Source organism: Nyctereutes procyonoides, unplaced genomic scaffold, assembly GCF_905146905.1.
Source record: "Nyctereutes procyonoides isolate TBG_1078 unplaced genomic scaffold, NYPRO_anot_genome, whole genome shotgun sequence".
Classification (NCBI taxonomy): Eukaryota; Metazoa; Chordata; class Mammalia; order Carnivora; family Canidae; genus Nyctereutes; species Nyctereutes procyonoides.
In genome coordinates, this window is record NW_026575047.1 from 31,314,291 (window position 1) to 31,333,434 (window position 19,144).

Consider the following 19,144-nt stretch of genomic DNA (forward strand, 5'->3'; position numbering starts at 1 on the left):
TAACGTGCCAGCTCACAGTCCTCAGCTGAATCCTACCCGAAGGATCTTTTTAGGGCTTCAGGTCACATGTCCCAGTTGGGGCAGTGAGGGCACAGGTGTGTGTGTATTTTGTCTATCACAGACTGGCACAGTGATTCTGAGGAGGCAGCAGGGGTTGTGGACAGCAAATCGATCAGGGCGCAATCAGCCCCGAGCTACAGAACCTCCTCACAAAGGGCTCAGACAGCAAGGCCACTTAGCATCCCCTCTGCAGGAAGCCTGACCAAGGATGGATCTCGGGTGGGTTCACTTGGAGGCTCCAGAGCAACAGCATGAAGGACCCTGGCTCCTCCCCCTCCAGTTACCATCCCTATGTCCAGCTCCTCAGGTCCTAAGAGCTGCCCGCTGTGAGCCTTGCACCCCTGCACTTGGGTGACCAAACAAGAAGAGAGGCAGCTGGCCTTCGTGTACGTTTCTTGCTCATTATCAGGGAAGTGGTACTGGCTGAGACTGGCCATGCGGCCTCTCCTCCAGCCACTGGGAAAGGGAGATGGGTCCATTGTGATAGGCTCAGTGTCATCAGGACTCTTCCTCAGTGCTGGGAAGGTGTACCCCTTTCCTAGACACATCGCTGTTCCTCCACCAAAACGAACTGGGTGCATGGGCGTATTAGTTATCAAGGTTGTATAACATATTACACAGATGGACCAGCTTAAAATGACACACATCTATTATTACCTTACAGTTTCTGTAGGCCAGGAGTCCAGGTGCAGGCTGACAGGGTCCCCTGCTCAGTGTCCGAAGGCCAAGATGAAGGTATCGGCTGAGGCTGAGATTTCCGAGGCCCATGGTCCCCTCCAGGGTCACACAGTTGTCAGTGGAACCCAGTTCCCTGAGGTCATGGTCCTTGTGTTCTGGTTGCTATTCGTCAGGGACTACTCCTGGCAACTAAAGGCCATCTTAGATCCTGTCTTTGGATCCCCTCTCATGACACTGCTTCATCTTGGAGGCCAGCAGAACCTCTCTGATACTTTCAAGGGATTCACCTGATTAGGTCAGGCCCACCCAGGATAATCTTTAATTAATTCAGAGTCAACTTATCAGGGGCCTAACTAAGACAGTGAAACTCTATCATATTCACAATCAAAACAGGGGATCGCTCCAGGGCTTGGGTCATTGGGGATTATCTGAGAATCCTGCCAACCTCAGTGGCCCAGGAGGCAATGAGTGCTAGCTGCTGGATACATGGCATGCCCACCCAGAAGATACTCCACTGCCTTCATTTTGGACAGACTACTACCTCCTCATCCTCTGGTCTGGGCGGAGCCCTTACTTCTTCCAGAAAGTCTTCCCCGAGCCCCCAGACAGGCCAGAAAGCCCCCTTGGGCCCTGCTACTTGCTCCCTCCATCTTCTGGCACCTCCGAGCTGGTTACTGCCTGTGCCTCGTCCCCCATGCTGGGTCTGAGTAGCACCTTGCTCTCTGTAGCTCACAGGCACTGGCCACACTTGGCGTGAAGCAGGTGCCCAGGAGATGCCTGCTGAACAGATGCTGAATTTCCAGGGGGTGACATGAGGGGCCACACCTGAAATCTGCCCCAGAGCGGGGATGGGGAGGGCCCTCTGGTGGGTGGGCAGACTGGTGGACAGGGTCACTCCAGGCCTCAAATTCTCCACCTTCCGGCCTCGGCTTGGTGGTCACTCCCAGGAGACCCCTTCCGAGGCCACCCACTATGGAAGCCAGTTATTGGGGCAGACTCAAGGCAAAAGCAAGTGGGTGCCAAAGCCTAACAGTGGGATGGAGGGGAGGGACCCTGTCCCAGGCTTGGACCCACATGCAAGACCTCTGGGCTTGACTATTCTCTCCTGCAGAATGGGGCGATCACACATGGGCCCACTACCCATGGACTGTTCAGGCCAGGCCTGGCCCAGGGGAGATGCTCCCTCACGGTGGCTCCTATGAGTGCTGCCAACGGGCAGGGGCTCTGGGGGCCTGGGCAGGAGGTGGCCAGGGTGGACTCTGGATCATTAAGATTCAGAGATGCCAAGGGTCATGGTGGTCCAGGGAACCCTGAGGGGGGCGGCTCCCGAAGCCCAGGGCGGGGGCTGATGGAGCCATGTCTTCTACCTGTTCAGGTGTGTGATGAGCAGAGGTGAGAGCAAGTGCTCCAGGCCCAGGGAGTAGCAACCGAGGCAGAAGAATGGTGGACACGGCAAGGGACCCTGCAGCAAGCAGGCCCTGAAGTAAGAGCCCCGCAGACACTGTCCCCCAGAGCTGGGACGTCAGCCCTCGGGGACATGACTCTGTTGTTGCCATCTACAGGCTGAGCGAAAGGAAAGGCAGCTTGCTAAGGTTGCATGGGGACACCTGGTCAGCCCGACTCTAGAGGCCAGGCCTAGGAGGGTCTTGAATGCCAGGCTCAGGCATCTGGGCAGCAGCAAGCCTGGTAGGGAGGACCCCATCAAGCCTGGAAGCAGACGGCAGAGGGGCAGGCCAGATGCAGGATGCCACGAGAGGACGGTGCGGCAGCCAGGATGCGCAGGGGACAGGAGTGAGCTTGACCTCCGGCAGGCCCTGGGCTGAGTGCGGTCCACAGCTGGTGCTGAAGAAAACACGCTGACCCACTGCTTTCATCTCTTACCCTCATTGCAAATCAAAGCCGGTCCCTGAAGCAGTTCTTTCTCTAGAAGGACTTGCGCCAGCTCTGGGAGAACTCAGCTGTGCCAAATCCATCAATGTGATCAATATTGCAATGGATTTGGTCTGCGGGTTAGTGCATGGAGAGCCAGGCCCCGGGCCAGCAGATCCAGGCCACGGTCTAACAAGACAAAGCGCTTCTGGAATTCTTCAGGGAGGGGGCAGGCAGAGAGGCAAGCCTCATTTTCCCCTGCTTGTCTTTAAAAATGAAATTTCAAATAAACACAGGGGGCGAAAATCCTCAGCTCGGCTGGAAGAAGGAAACAGGTCTTCTTGGTCTGGAGCCTGGGAAGCCAGGTCGGTCTCCCTCTCACTGCACCTGCTACAGAAGAGGAAGGAGGCTTGTTTCCCTGCCTCCAGGCCCTTGCCCCTCTCCACCGCTGCGGGAGCCCAGCAGAGGACCAGATGCAACACCCACTTCCAGGAGCTCACAGCCAAGTGGGGTCAGAGCTGGCACGGACCTTACAACTCTCCAGTCTAATATCCCCACCTTACAGATGGGAAGACTGAGGCCAGGAGGCTGCCAGGTAGCAAGCAAGTGATGAGCAGGAGCTCCTGTGCACATCCAGCATCAGCAGCGTCCACAGAATGGAGGTAGAGAGGAACCACCAGGCGGTGGCTCAGGGGCCTGGCAGCTCCGGGGTGAGGCATCCCTATGCTCTGCCGGGCACCACCTGTGCTGAGCACACTCTAGATGTCCAGCCTGGCCAAGGAGCATGGAGGACCTCGGGACCTCCATTGTATTCCTGACTCACCCTTTACCCCCAACTCCGCCACCAGCTTTGATTGAGCCCCTACAAGAGCCATAGTGGGGCCCTGCACCAGGCAGTGGGTGAGACATGGCCTGCTCTCAGGAACCCCCAGTCGAGAGGGAGAGGGTCTGATGACGGCCTGCCCCTGCTGGGCGCACAGGCGACCAGCTAAGTAAGGAAGGGGCTTCTGCTCTAGCCTGGAAGATCAGGGAAGTCTGCTGGGGAATCGTGTAAACACATTTTGAAGGAAGAGAAGAGCCCTGGGGATAGACGAGGCCCAGGGTTGCCAGCCTGGAGAACAGCATGTGCCAAGGCCCAGAGTCCGCGGCAGGCAGTGACGAATGGGCTTGCAGCCTGGAGGGAGTGGGCTGAAGAGCCATCTGAACGAGCTGGGCGGAGGTGAGCAGGCTGAGGAAGCAGAGCCCAGCCGGAAACTAGGAAGAGCTACCGGCAATGGGGCTGCTGAACACATCCTCCCCACGGCCTGGGAGGGTGAGTAAGGCCTCGGGCACCTGTGCGTGTGTGTGTGTGCATGCATGCCTATGTGGGGGGTGAGCACACACGCTTGCACGTGTGTTGATACATGTGAGTGCATGCACGTATGAGTGGCTATGTGCAGCAATGTGCATGGATACATGTACATGCACATGTGAGGCATACATAGATTTATGCACCTATATGCATATAACAAGCGTACATGATTTTATGCAGGTGTGAGGATCGGGGTCTATGAACATGTATGTGGATAGTATCTGTGTGTGCATGAATATCTGTGTGTGTAGTGTGTGAAAGAACACACACAAGTGTGTTCATGCCTGCCTGCCTATGGAAGCACATGCATGCATGTGTGCACATCACATGTGCACATAGATATTCATACGAAAGCCCTATATAACTTACATGGCCGTGTGTATGCACCTATGTATGCAGCATGCGTGGATGTGTGTCCATATGTATGTGGTTACACCAGCATATGTGTGCACAAAAATGTGTGTACATGCATGTGTGTGTACATGTACACATGGGTATGTGTGTGCACATGAACAAGTGCATGCAGACACGTGTGTGCATGTGCACCTGAATACATGTGCACGTCTGTGTGTGTGCATGCATAGCTGCATGCAGGGAAGCAGGTCACGGAGACACACTCTCCTCCACCAGGACAGGCCACTCGTGGAACACAGAGCACTGCCCCCCAGGTGTGCACCTGGTAGGCATGCTTCCAGTTCCCTTCTCACAGCATTGGGGGCCAGGAGCCAATGTCCTACGGCTGTGTGGCCCTGGGGGGACCAACCATTCCTTCTGGGCTCCACTCACTCATCATGGGTGGGAGGAAGGGCCACCCTGCCTTGGCAGCTCCAAGAGGCTTCACTGTGATAGGGCTTTCCTTGTAAGATGTCCCACGCCCCTCCCCAGCGCCTTCCCCTGCCCCCTCCACCAGGGCAGCCTGAAGCCTTAAAACATCCTCCCTGTCATCCCTCTGGGTCCTGCCAAGCCCAGGCTGGGCCATCAGCAACTCACGGGGACAGGCAGCCTCTTCAGGCACATGCTGTTTCGCTGGTTACAGGATAATCAGGAGCAGTTTGTCAAGCCTCATTTTCAATGTCTGGGGTAAGAGGCCTCTCTAGCTCCTTTTGGAACAGCTGCAGTCCCTGGGGCCTCCCTCCCTGCACGCAGGCAGGTCTGCGTTCATACAGCGCAGCCCCGGAGCCCAGCCAAGGCCTTCTCTGCCCCGAGGACTCTTCAGAGACTCAGCCCTCGTCTCCCCCTCTGGGCCCTGACGCACAGGAGAGGTGCTGCCTCCTTCCTCCTCCTGGGTTGTGCCAGGGAGACGGTGCCAGCGCTCCTGAGGTCAAAAGGCCAGCCAGGCGTCCCCAGGGGCCTGAGTCACTGGGCCATCCAGGCACTCCGGATGTCCCAGCCTGGCCTGGAAAGCCACTTCCTGGGCAGTGGGAAGTCCTGTCTGCTTCGGGCCCCAGGTACTGTGTCCTTCTTCCTCCAAATTCTTCGGGCTGGCCATCCTTGATTACGAACATGTGAGATGTCCAGTGCAGCCAGGACCCTGGATGTCCCAACAACCCCAGGCACCCTCCCCCACAAAGATGAGAACCCACATTGTCAGGAGGAAGCCCACGTGGCTGGCCAGCTGCTGGGGGGAGGGAGCTCCCTAAAACCTACATCTGACTCTGGCTCCCCCTGCCTCTAGGACAAAACCCATCCCCCTACCCCAGAGGAAACAACCCATAGGGGCTTCTCACTTCCTAATAACTTCCCTCCATTCTCCAAAGGCAGCTCAGAGGTCACCTCCTCCAGGAAGCATTCCTTGACAACTCCACTCCCAGCCTGAAGGAAGAAGTCCAGGGCACTGACAGCATCCACTGCAGCATCACAGTGTGTGGTACCAACCATCCCAGGTGACAAAAGGCCCAGTACGGACCAGGGTGGGTGTATGCCAACCACGGAGGATGTGAATACAAGCACAATCTAGGCCTCCTTCCTGGACCAGGGGACCCTTTCCCAGGGATGGAGTCCTTCTACCTTCTCTGGGCCACATGCATCTCATATGCACTTATGGCTTTGCTCCCAAAAAGTGCACAAAAGCCCAGGACTCGCTAGGGTGGTTTGGCCCTTCTTGGGCAGTGTCACCATCCAGAAGCTGATTGCTGGCCTGGCCCTGGCCTGACCCCTCCTCCTCCATGTAAGGGGGCTGATGAGAATGCTGGGCTCCCAGTGGGCATCTCTGCTATGACACCAGTGCTGTGCCACATAAGACCCTTTGAACCTTTCCAGAGCTCAGAGAAGACAAAAGGGAGCCCCAAAGCCACACACATTTCCAGGCTTTGCTACCGGGATGCTTTAATCCTCCCCTGTACACCTTCGTAGAACCCAGAGGCACCCCATCCCCAGGCCCCCAGCCACAGGCCCCTACCCTTCCATCTGGGGACACAGGGAAAGCTGCTGGCCTGCCTGGGTGCTTTTCTGGACTGCGGGGAGGAAAGGCCCTCCCCTCCTCCTGGCAAGAAATGTCAGGCCTGGGAACTCCAGCCTGCTCCCCAGGGTCTGTCTCCCACAGACCTCGAGCTGCCTGGAGGTGGGAACCAGCGTTCTGCACACGACGGAGCGACAGTGCACGTTTGCCTAATGAATGCAGAGGGACATAAGGCAGGGGTAAGCCGGGGGTGGGGGAGATACTCCAACGGCTTGCCCCTAAGCCCGCAGGAATAAGGCACCCACGCAAACCCGCCCATCATCCGGGAAATTCAGTCTGGGTGTTTGTCAGAGGCGGTGATTTTGAACATCCCCCCCCCCCTTTAAAAGCAGGGGCACGGAGCATGGGAATTAAACTTCAATAATTGCCAACATGGATGCAGAGCCTGGGAGCCTGCCCAGGGCTTCCACTGGCACCGCCGTCATGATTCATGCTCCAGCAGCGCTTGGAAGTGGGCAGAGAAGGGAGCTGAGGCCGAGGGGCAGGGAGGTGGCTCTGCCCTGGAACCACCACCAGGGATCGCAGCCCGACCCGGACCCCGCAGGACCCCTGCGCACCCAGGCAGCATCGCGTCCTCCGCCAGGCAGCGAGGGGTTGGCTCTCCAATCAGGCGGCGGACCCCGCGCCGACCGGTGCTGCGCGCGAGTGTGCGCGCCCGCGTGTGCGTGCGCGTGTGCCCGGGGGAGGCTAGGAGGCTCTCGTCTTAGAAAGAGCAGGTTTCTGGAACTCACCGCCAGGCCATCCAGCGCTCAACCCCGTCCCGCAGACCGCAGTCGGCCCTGGAGGGGGCGCCCTCGCCGTGCGCGCGCGCCTCGCGCCACCGCCCTGGACTCCTCCCCGGCGCCGCGCCGGCAGGTTCGCCGAGGCGGCAGCGGGCTCCGGCTCCCGGGCCCGCTCCCCCCGGGCCGGCAGCGCTGGCCTGCCCGCCAGGCCGCCCCCGCCCGCCCGCGCCCCGCCCCGCGCGCCCGCCCCGCTGCGCAACTCTACCCAAGTTGGAAGCCGAGGCCGGGCGGCTGCACTCGCGCCGAGCGCACGGCGGCGGCGGCGAAGGAGGAGGCGGCGGCGGCGGCGGCGGCGGCTGCAGCGCAGCTAAGACGAGCGAGGCAGGCGAGGCGGAGCCCGCACGGCCGAACGCGGACCGCGGGGGGCGCCCGCGCCCGGAGCAGCGGGAGAAGGACGCGCGCCGGCGCCGGCGCCCTGCCCGGGAAAGTAAAGTTGGAGCCCGGGGCTGCGCGCGGGCGCTGGGGCCCGGAGGAGCGGCGGCCCGCGCCCCGGTGCGCCCAGCCCTAGCCGGCCGGATGGGAGGCGGAGCGCCCGGGCCGCCGCCGCCGCCGCCGCCGCCGCCTGCAGCCTGCGCCCCGGTCGGGCGCCGGGGCCGCGGGGCCGCTCGGGCACGCCCGCTCGGGCGCCGCATCACCCCGGGCTCGCGGCCGGGGCGCTCCCCGTGAGCTGGGCCGAGGGCGGGGCCGCGCGAGGACCCCGGGACCTGCCCCCCTCCCCCCCGCCGCCGCGTCGCCGCTCGCTCCGGGAGCCTCCTGCTCTGCACTTACGCGCGCGGCAGCTGCGGGGAGCCCGGCAGCCACGCTCCCCGGCGCGCCGCCCGCCCGCCGAGCCACCACGGCCGAAGGCCGGCTGCGGGGCGCCCCGGGAGCAGGCGGCGATGCAGGCGCCGACCCGGGCTGGGGGGCGCCCGAGCTGCCGCGGCTGCGCCCCGGCTCCGGGCGGGACCGCGTAGCTGGCGGGAGGACCATGGCGTCCCCGGCGCTGGCGGCGGCGCTGGCGGCGGCGGCGGCGGTGGCGGGCCCCAACGCGAGCGGCGCCGGCGAGGGGGGCAGCGGCGGGGCCGCCAACGCCTCGGGCGCCGCGCCGGGGGCCGCCTGGGGGCCGCCCCCGGGCCAGTACTCGCCGGGCGCCGTGGCGGGGCTGGCGGCCGTGGTGGGCTTCCTCATCGTCTTCACCGTGGTGGGCAACGTGCTGGTGGTGATCGCCGTGCTGACCAGCCGCGCGCTGCGTGCCCCGCAGAACCTCTTCCTGGTGTCCCTGGCCTCGGCTGACATCCTGGTGGCCACGCTGGTCATGCCCTTCTCGCTGGCCAACGAGCTCATGGCCTACTGGTACTTCGGGCAGGTGTGGTGCGGCGTGTACCTGGCGCTCGACGTGCTCTTCTGCACCTCGTCCATCGTGCACCTGTGCGCCATCAGCCTGGACCGCTACTGGTCGGTGACGCAGGCCGTCGAGTACAACCTGAAGCGCACGCCGCGCCGCGTCAAGGCGACCATCGTGGCCGTGTGGCTCATCTCGGCCGTCATCTCCTTCCCGCCGCTCGTCTCGCTCTACCGCCAGCCCGACAGTGCCGCCTACCCGCAGTGCGGCCTCAACGACGAGACGTGGTACATCCTGTCCTCCTGCATCGGCTCCTTCTTCGCGCCCTGCCTCATCATGGGCCTGGTCTACGCGCGCATCTACCGCGTGGCCAAGCTGCGCACCCGCACGCTCAGCGAGAAGCGCGCGCCCGCGGGCCCCGACGGCGCGTCCCCGACCACGGAGAACGGGCTGGGCGCGGCGGCCGGCCTGGGCGAGAACGGGCACTGCGCGCCCCCGCGCCGCCCGCGCGCCGACGTGGACCCGGAGGACAGCAGCGCGGCGGCCGAGCGGCGGCGGCGGCGGGGCGCGCTGCGGCGGGGCGGGCGGCGGCGCGCGGGGGGCGCGGGCGCAGGCGCGGACGGGGCCGGGCCGGGGCGGGGGCCGGGGCCGGGGCCCCCCGACGCGGGCGCCCTGGCCGCCGCCAAGTCCCCGGGCCCCGGCGGGCGTCTGTCCCGCGCCAGCTCGCGCTCCGTCGAGTTCTTCCTGTCGCGCCGGCGCCGGGCGCGCAGCAGCGTGTGCCGCCGCAAGGTGGCCCAGGCGCGCGAGAAGCGCTTCACCTTCGTGCTGGCCGTGGTCATGGGCGTGTTCGTGCTCTGCTGGTTCCCCTTCTTCTTCAGCTACAGCCTGTACGGAATCTGCCGCGAGGCCTGCCAGGTGCCCGACCCGCTCTTCAAGTTTTTCTTCTGGATCGGCTACTGCAACAGCTCGCTCAACCCGGTCATCTACACCGTCTTTAACCAGGACTTCCGGCGATCCTTTAAGCACATCCTCTTCCGACGGAGGAGAAGGGGCTTCAGGCAGTGAGCGGCGCGCCCGGCCCCGCGGAGACCGCGGATGGCTGGGGCCTGGGGAGGCTCGACAACCCCCCACCCCCAGGGGAAAACGGGGGCGGGGCAGCTGCCCCAGAGACCCGGGATCCATCTGCCTCCAGGGCGCAGGGGAGCGCACGGGCAGGGCAGGAGGGTGGGCTGAGAAGGAGCAGGCCCCCCCCCCCCGGGGGAGCGGGGAGGAGAGAGGGGCGACCCCTCTGCCTTCCCGTCTCAGCCAAGGGCTGCTTCTGGGCTTCAGCTCGGATAGGCTCTGGGGGAGCCTGCAGAGCTGCGGCTGGGGGGTCAGGGTCTTAGCAGAAGTGAGTGCAATCTCCCAAACTGGGAAGGAAGGAGCCCCCCCCCCCAACACACACCACCACCACCCTACCCGCCTCTGAGCAAGGGCTGACTTCCCCAGGACCTGGTGGGGGCGGCTGTCTTGGAAGAGGAGAGACGCAGTGACAATCTTTGGTTACTGAAAGTATTTACACGTTTGCCAAAAATGACAGCCAAAACAACCAAACTATTTTCTAAATAAACCTTTGTAATCTAAGTATTGGGTGCAGCTGTCAGTCCTTAAGCCCGCATGGTGGGAGGATAGGGGGGTACCTTCCAGACCTCACCCTGCCTACCCTGCCCCTGGGGTCCTGGAAGGGGGACACTCCGGGTCTCCAGATTCCAACATCCCCTCGTGCAGGAGAAGGAGGGTGTCTTTTTTTTTTTTTTAATGATACTAAAGGTAAAACTCTTGTGCTGTAATTGGCTGAGAGAGAAAAGAAACCAAGCACCCCCCCACACACACACACTGGGTCCCAGTTTAGATCCTGGAGGTCTGCCCTCCCTCCCTCATCCCTATCCCTGCTCCCCCCCACCCCCACATCCAGTTCCTGGCCTGGGAGCCCCTTCTCGGTGGAGGGAGGCAGGGCTCTCACGGGATCTGAGGCTCCACTTCCACCTGCCTCCCCAGTAACTTCAGATCAGTCCCCCACCTCTGAACACTTTGTGGGTTTGCCACTTTGGAGGAATTGCCATGAATGAGAGCTGCCTCCAAGGGAGCCCCATCCACAGATGGGGTGAGGTCCAGGCCAAGACAAGCTTCCAGATCCTTATTCTATACCAGAGACCTTTATCAATTTCTTGCTGTTTTTGGATATTGAGGGTCAAAAGCAGTGGGACCACCTGCATTGGCTGGGGACGGGGCTGGGGCCTCACCTGTCCTCCCGAAACCCCACTGCCCATGCAGCCAAGCCTTGCCTTCTTGCTCAGCTCCCCCTGCCCCCAGGTGTCTGTACTCACTCCACACTGAGGAGAGGTGGCTAGAAGAAGCTGGCATTAAGTGTAGCAGTTCTCCCCCCAGAGTCTTCCGGTCCCTATCACAGAGTCTGGAAACCTCTGGCTGATGGGGGCTCCTTCTGCAGATCCCTGCTGTGGCCGTGCTGTCCTCCTGTTGCTCCCTCTCTGGTTCTCCTTGGCCTTCCGTATGTACCCTCCCCTGCCCAGCCGAGCTCTTGCTTGGATCCCCATCCACCTGTCCTTGACCTAGGGTGGCCATGGGTGTGTCCTCTGAATGCCTCAGCCCCGGGTCCTGCCTTCATTCCTGAGTCACTGACCCCTGAATCAGGAGCCGGGTGGGGGGGGGCGGTGCTTAGCTGGCCTAACTTGTTGGGGCTGTCCCTTGGAGACCCCTCCTCTGCAGCTGCCCCACTCCCATCACCTCAAATTAGGTTTCTCAGGACACCCTACCTGGGACGAGCTCTCCAGGACCATGCCCACCCTCAATCATGGCTCAGTGACAGGTGGGGAAGCTGAGACCCAGAGCAATGGAGGGATGGAGGGGACACTGGGAATGGCCGGTCAAAACTGAGTGGGGCATCCCTGACCTGCTACCAGGCAGGGGCCTGACAGGCTGTCCATGTCATAGGCCGGGCTCTGTTGCAGCATTGCTGAGCTAGCTTGGACAAACCCCTGCCCTTCCTGGGCCTCAGCACCCCTTCTGTGAAGTGGTGGCTGGGGGGTGTGGGTTGTTGGAAGCTCAGGCCCTGCCGGGCTGGCCGATTCGTGGCCCAACCTGGGAGCTGAGTGGGGGGTTGGCGGGCCTGGAGAGGTGACCTTCCCCTGGAGACGGCATGGCTGGCTCTGGTATTATTCCCTCAGGGCTGCAGGGCCTCCTCCGTGCGGTGGGGTATCGACACCCCCACACAGGGCTTCTGGGGGACGCACTCCTGAGCCTGCAACAGGAGCACGCGGCGTGGAACGCGGCCCACGGAAGGATGTCAGCACACCCTGCTCTGTTCGCTCCTAATTGCGAGAATTGCACCTTTGGAGGCTGTCGCTGGGCCTGCCGGCGCCTGGTGCTTCATGCCCCATTCAGCCAGCAGATGTTCACCACTTGATGGTGATTGCCGCCTGGAGAGGCCGTCCTTTCAGCTGGATAAACAGAGACAGAACCTGGCTTCTCACCCTGCCCTGCCGCAGGGACACGGGCCAGTTGGCTTGCTCCGAGTCTCGCTGTCTTCCTCCGTGCGGTGCAGCAGGGATGTCGCCATCTCCCTGAGGGTGCCCGCGAGTGCCAGCTGCTCCCAGTGCGGCCAGGAAAATGTCTTGGGGGGGATTTCTCTAATGTGCAGAGTGGGGGCCCAGACCTCTGGCCACCTGTCCGCCGCTCGTCGGCAGGTCAGCCCACTGCGCCCTGTCCCTTCACATAGGGCTCTCTCGTCCGGGCATCTCCACATCTACACCAGGGTGCCAGGCTCACTGTCAACCCCGTTCCGTGGCTGAGGTTAAGGAGCCCTGGGCCCCACAGGTGTGAGGGACAGGACACCCCAGGAACCCACAAATGTCCAGCTCCAGAGCCTATGCCCTGAGCACCTGGCTCTGGTGTCCCGTGACCACGGCTGTTCTCTTCTGGGCCTTGCCACCAGAGAAGCATTTAACACTGCCTCCTTTCTGCCCAATGCTTCCCCTTGGGCTCTTGGGAGATTGCAGACAAAAAAAAAAAAAAAGAAATCCACAAAAAGATCAGGGACTGGGGGGCATCGGCCTGAACACTCTACCCAGGCCCAGCCCGGTGCAGATACAGTTCTAGCGAGCATACAGAGACATACATTGGTTTAAATTAATTCTTGAATTTTAATTCAATTGCTGAGCTTGTAGAGAAGGGGAAAAAGGAATAATCCAAGTAATCCATTACAGCTCAGTATGGAATTAAAAAAAAAATTACTCGAAGCAGGCAGAATTAATACTTTGGAAAAGCGACTCCACTCTTTGTGTTCTGCCCCCGGCTCCGGGGGTGGGGGCTGAGGGGTGGGAGAGAACGCGTTGCCGTGGCACTTGCTGGCGAGGAAACGGTCCTTCCTGGCTGTGCTGGCAGCCGGCTGTTTTTTATATCACATCCGTCGGCAGGACTCAAATATTCCAGAGCAGCCTGGGATCAAAACACATGCGCCTGCGGGCCCGTCTTGAGTCTGGTTGGGCAGCCGTGGCCAAGCCGAACGCTGCGCTCCTACCACCGCCAGCCGCCCCCACCCACGCAGACCCCCTCGTGCCAGGGAGAGGCAGGAGGCAAACAGGCTGAAGATGCTCTGGGCCCCGCCAGGGCGCCCACAGGCCCCACGGCTCCGTGTGTGATCACATGGGCATCTGGCCACGTGTCAGCCTGTGGCTCTCTGTGGGCCGGGATGAGCAGCCTCCCTGCTTGCCAGGGGACACCTGAGGGGTGCCCTGTGGATGTGGGTGGGGGGCTCACATGAATGGGATGGAGCGAGTCCCACGACAGGAGTCCGGATCCTCAGAGCTGAGGGTCTCCCACCCTGAGGACCCTGTGTCCCTGCTCTGGGGCCGCCACGAGTATCCAGGGGACCTCAAGCTGCCTCCCCCACTGCTAAGGGTCATCCTCCATTTGACCCGCTGGATTGTTGAGGGCCTCGCATGCTGGTGAGGTGGAGAAGCAGAGTGAGGGGGGTGGGGGTAGAAGCATCTGGTTTGCCAGAGAGGGACCTGAGCACTCATAGTGGGTCTGTTGGCTGCATGACCCCGACCCTATCTCCCACCAGCCATAAATAGGCTGCATGTCCTTTCCTGGCAGGGCCAGGGCAAGGGGGATGTGTGAAAGGGTCTGTGACCTGCAGGCGGGGTGCAGTGCCCTGCCTCTGAAGTCTGCCTGGGAAGCAGAGCCAACCGCCAACTCGGGGCCTAAAGAGAGCCCTGGGGACCAGAAACGTGTTTCTTTCTTGCCAAGAGGATTTGCGGCTGCTCCCAGTGAAAGCCTGGGGTACAATGGGATTATTATTGTCAAGATAAGGATCACCATGCAGGGCAGAGTGGGAATGCTGGACCAGAAAGCCCCGTTTAAGGGCATCCTGCTCTCCTGGTTGAGCACAAAATGTGGTCCGAGCTGCCTGGCAGTGATGGAGAGGAAGGAAACAGGATGCACGCTGGCTCTGCTGCCAGGTTGATGGGAGTCCCTGGAGATCCACAGGGCGGCTGTGCTTATGCTGGGTGCCATCCCCCAGGCCTCCCTGACACTGGGGAGCCTCCTCTAGAGGAGGGCTTTGAAGGCTGCAGAGACCTCAGGAGGGCATTCGAGCACCGTCTCTGTTGGGGCAGGGGCATAGTTGACTGCAGGTGCACCAGACTGGGCTATTTCCTGTGTATTCCACCCACCGACAGACAGCCCCGAGGCTGCTCCTCCCTGCGCCCAGCCCTAGCTGGGTGCAGGCAGGGACAGGGGTGGGGGGATGGGGGGATACGGCTGTGGAGCACCACAGTCACTGGGAGGCACTGGGGCGGCAGCAGCTGAGACTGGGCCCGCACAGCTGTGCTGCCTGGAGCCTGTACACCTGACGCTGGAAAGAGGCTTTGGGGCTGCAAAGCTGACCTGGTGCAAGCCACCGCAGGCGCTCCCAGCCACCCCCCCACCCCAGGGCCCCAGGACAAGCCCACACTGCCATCAGCTCTCAGGCTGTCATCTCTTCCACCCTCCACCCCTACCGGCTCCTCCCTTCAGACATCCTTTCCTGTGCTTTTTTTACTTACGCTTTGCCCTCTGCCAGGTGCACCTTTCCCGTCTTGACCTGAGTGGCCCTCACATGTCCCTCATGATTCAGACCAGGCTTCATCTCCAGAAAGCCCTTTGGAGCCACAGGCCCCCAAGGCTGGACCAGGGGCTGCCTCCTCGACCCGGGGTGGGAAACCCAGCATGGGAGGGGGTACAGGGAGGGTCCCAAGCACACAGATGGTGTGTTGTCCTGGCCAGGTGGTCAGGCAGGGCCTCCCTTATCCACAAAGCCTGACCAAGATCATCCCTGGATCCCGACCCCAAGACCCGCCAGGGTGTGCCCGCTGTGCCAGGCTCTGTGTCCCAGGCCATTCGGGGAGCACTGTGGTGGACGCCCCACAACTGGCTCTCAGGGAGTCGGGGAGAAACGTAGAGCAAGAGGCAGGCGCTCCAGCCTGGGCTCTGGGCTGCGGGGGATTTTCCATTGCACGTGCGCCCTGGCTGCTGAAGCCGCATGTTCAAATGTTGGTGGGCGGGTCCCCCCCCCAACCCGCCCGCCCTGCTCTTAATTAGCTCTTAACTACAGCATCCACGGAAACAGAAGAACCTCGTGCAGCCCTCGTAGAGCTCTGGATGGAAGATGCCCAAAGGGTGGCTCAGGTCGAGAACCCCCTCCCCGCTTTACAGAGAGCTCCAGAGAGGGGAGTCGTTAAGGATAATAATAAAAATGAACAGACAGGAGCGTGGGCCCGGCAGCAGGTGCCTGCCGAGTGCCTTCTGCATGCCGGCTTTGGGCAGGGCGCTCCCTCCGCTTCTCACGCTTCTGCCAAGTGGGGAAGGACGGTCCCGTTTCACAGGCAAGAAAACTGAGCTCCAGAGGGAATGAGTCAAGAGATGCTCCCTGGAAGCCACCCTGAGTCCCCACGGGCCACCCATAGTGGTGTTATTTAGTGCATGTTCTGGAGAGGAAAGAGGCTCCGGGTGTGGAAGCGCCCCCCAGAGTCCTCTGTGTCGTGGGCATAGGGTCGGGCTGCTTCTCTCTGCTCCTGCTCCACCAGGAGCAGCCCTGAGATTAAACGTTGAGCTGCTGAGATCAGACCCGGCCCAGGATTTACACATTTCTCACTCACACTGCTTCGTTATTTTTGATGTAATCCGCACTCCCAAACCTCAGCCTCTCTGTACAATGACAGGTCCCCGTCCATGCGCCATGCGGGTAGGGGCTGGCTCTGTTTTTATTTTGTCGTCGTAGAAACGATTCCAAAGGCTGGAGCCACTGTGAAAGGTCACCCCACCCAGGATATAGAAAGCCAAAATGTTTGTGAAAACAATTCCCTTATCCGTTTCCTGGAGTGCCCTGCCGTCGCAAATCAAATTTAAAGCAAAATGAGCCCTCTTTTAATTGGTTCAAATGAAGACGTTGTTCACAGCTGGCTGGTCGCTGCCGCTTTGCGAGGCCTGGAGCAGGAGGCGAAGCCAGGAGGTCCTCTCAGTGCGGACACCGCTCCGCCGCCGCAAGTCCCCGCCAGCCTGGCCCTCGCCGCCAGGGTGGGGTGTGCCCACCGCTCGGCGCCTGTGCAACCTGCCAACACTGAACAAGTGACGGTGTCGGATGTGCCTGGAGCCGCAGGAAATGACAACTGACCCACGCTGCCTGAGCACCCTCGGGCCTGCCACTTCCAGGGTCTGGTCACATGGACACCTTTGCGGGGACCCCCAAAACACGATGGGGGGGCGTGGCCTCAAGGTGGCCCCTTTGTCATCAGGCCTGGGATGGGTTTCTCTGGGTTGCTAAGGCCGGGCGCTCAGTGTGATTTTGGGATTCCCAAGGCCTGGGCTGGGTGGAAAGGGAGCTGTGGGATACCAGAACCTGTGTCCTTGTCTGCACCATAGGCACGGGCAATGATGCCACCCTTCCTGCCTCACACAGCCTCTGTGGGGACCCTGTGACAACTGTAGAATGCGGAGGCAGAGATTTGTGCTCAGCTGGGCTTCTCCCCAAGGGCAGGCTGGCCAGCTTTGGACCTGCAGGCTCTTTCATGACGGCCGCCACTGGGCTTTGGGGGCACAGGCCATCGAGGGAGGGGAGGGGCTTCCGGAGTCCTGGGACACAGGGTTGGGGGGCCAGGGTCCCCCTGCTGATTTTCCAGATCATCAGAAAAGCCACAGAGGGGAGTATAGGGTGGGCTTGGAGGGGCAGCCTGCCCTGGTCCTATGGCATCGGCATTTGGGGTATGAGGCCACAGCTGGAAGGCGAGTAGAAGAGCACAGGCTTCCTTGAGGCTGGAAGAGACCCACAGGTCCCATGTCCCAGCCCTGAGGCTGAGCTTCCCCTCCCCCTTACATACCTCTGGTGGTGGAGAGCTCACTCCTCCCCTGAGTCGCTCTGGTCCTTGTGAGCACTGCCCCAACTTGTCCATTTTATGTAGGAGGGACCTGCCTCCCTGAACTTTCAAGCCCAGGTGTCAGGATGCTTCCAGAGATGTCATTGAGGCCAGCTGAGAGCTCGCCAAACTCACCTACGTGTCTTTCCCCCCCTTGCTTTCTTTACACATATGCCTATGCTCATGCTTTTCCTGGCACTGGGTTTAGGGAGTAGGAATGAAGCCTGCAGGGTTACCCCCATAAAGGCACCAGGGAGCACACAGCCTGCTAGGAGACCAGAAAGGGACATGACGCCGAGTGGAGCCAAGCTATCTGTCAGTGGCACTCATGCTGCTTGCAGTGGGAGTGGACAGTAACTAGGGTGGCCAGGAGGCCTGAGAAAGTCATAACCTGGGGTCACCTGGTATCAGAGATAGAGTCACCTGAGTGTCAGAGATGGGGTCACTTGACTCAGTGATGGGGTCACCTGGCATCAGAGAGGGGGTCCCCTGACTCAGTGGTAGGGTCACCAGTCCCCTCCAGGGTGGGCCTGCCTGCTGTCAAGCACCTGCTCAGGAGCCTTTTGGATTCTTTCACACCTTCTGCTGGGCTCTAGGACACAGTGGAAGGAAGGAAGGCTGCCCTGACCAGCACCATGACTTTCCCGCCTTCTGGGGGCCTCATGTCCTTTTCTGTAAAATGGGGACAGTGGTGTTGGCCACCAGAGCAGGCTCCAGAGGCATGGCTGTGCTCAGGAGCCGGGTCTGACTGGCGGCAAGGCCTGCTGCATCATTTGTGGGACCAGCACACAATGCCAGCATGGGGCTTGGAGTGGGTGGGGGTCCTGTTCCCCCTCCCCATGGGCCCCGGGGCCCTGGCACAGGGTGGATGAGATACCCTGAGGGAATTGCAGCCTCTGTTTCTACCCCCCACCCCGCCGTGCCTGGCACTTCCTCTCTGCCTGCCCTGAGACATTGCAGCGCACCTGGCTTCTGGACCGTTCTGGAGTCTGCATCGTCCCACCGGACTTCACTGCAAAACCCAACAGTGTCAGAGACAATGGCTAAGACGTTGGAAAGGCCACAGCACACTGACCCCTGGGCACAGCCACAGGGAGCCCCCCTAGTTCTGGGCCTGTGGGGCCGCACGGTCTTGCTGCCAAGAGCATTAACAAGGCTTTTCTCTGGAAGCAGCAGAAAATCCGGATCTGATGCTCATTCCAGAGGGATTGTGTCTCAAATGGCCCGTTGTGAGCTGCTGGCGGTGGTTCTGCTCGTGGGTCTCTGGCTAAGTTCACCGAGGGCTTCTGTTCATTCTTACACTGCTCGGCTCAGCCCGTGGCCCCTCTCGCTGGGTCCAGAAGCGTTGACCCGACCCGAGCTGCCGTGGCCCGCTGGGAGGACACAGCGCCGGGAGACCCTGCAAGGATGAGATGCCCTGTGGTTATTACTGCTGTTAAGGCAAAAACAAAACACACACTGGTAATTACTTCTTTTAAAAACGTCTGTTGAGAGCTCACAGCCAACCTGGCACCGGGTGAGCACGCCCCTGCCCGCGCAGTCTGCAGCCTCCGGGGGGGGCCAGGCGGTGGCCACAAACCACACCAGCAAATATCACATCACAGACTGTGGGCTGCTGTGTGCAGGTGGCCTGCTGCTGGGGTGAGTGCCGGGGCCAGGAGGGGTCTGAACGCGAGCAGCCTCCTCAGGGCACATGGGTTTGGGACACAGTCTCATCTGTGGATAGAGCCGCTGGGAGCCTGGGCCCCGGGGTGGCTCTGTGAGCATCCTGGGGCCACGGCCTGGAGGCTTACTCAGCAGAAATGCATTTCCTCCCTGTCCTGGAGGCGTGGGCAGGGCCGGCTCCTCCAGAGGCCTCCCTCCTTGCTGGCTAGACACCGTCTTCTCTCCCTGTGTCCTCACGTGGCCGTCCCTCTGTGTGTGTCTGTGTCCTGATCCCCTCCTCTTGTAAGGACACTAGTCACATTGGATAAAACCCACAGGACCTCATTTTACTTAGATCACCTCCTTAAAGACCCTGTCTCCAAATATAGTCATGTCCTAAGGTCCTGGGAAGGGGGGGAGGGTCACAACTTCAACCTAGGAATGTGCCCTAGTCCATGTCCTGGCCCCACACATAGCTCTCCTGCCTCATTTTCCCAGTTGTAGCCCAAGGACTGGTCCGTGCCTTTCTCA

General features: G+C 61.2%; 1 protein-coding gene across 1 annotated transcript; it reads left to right on the forward strand.

The window, feature by feature from the left end:
• The first annotated feature begins 7,798 nt into the window (after positions 1–7,798).
• Positions 7,799–10,142, forward strand: ADRA2C (adrenoceptor alpha 2C). Its single transcript, XM_055326539.1, has one exon. The coding sequence runs from the start codon at positions 8,166–8,168 to the stop codon at positions 9,582–9,584; it is 1,419 nt and encodes a 472-aa protein (XP_055182514.1). The 5' UTR covers positions 7,799–8,165; the 3' UTR covers positions 9,585–10,142.
• The last annotated feature ends 9,002 nt before the right edge of the window (positions 10,143–19,144 follow it).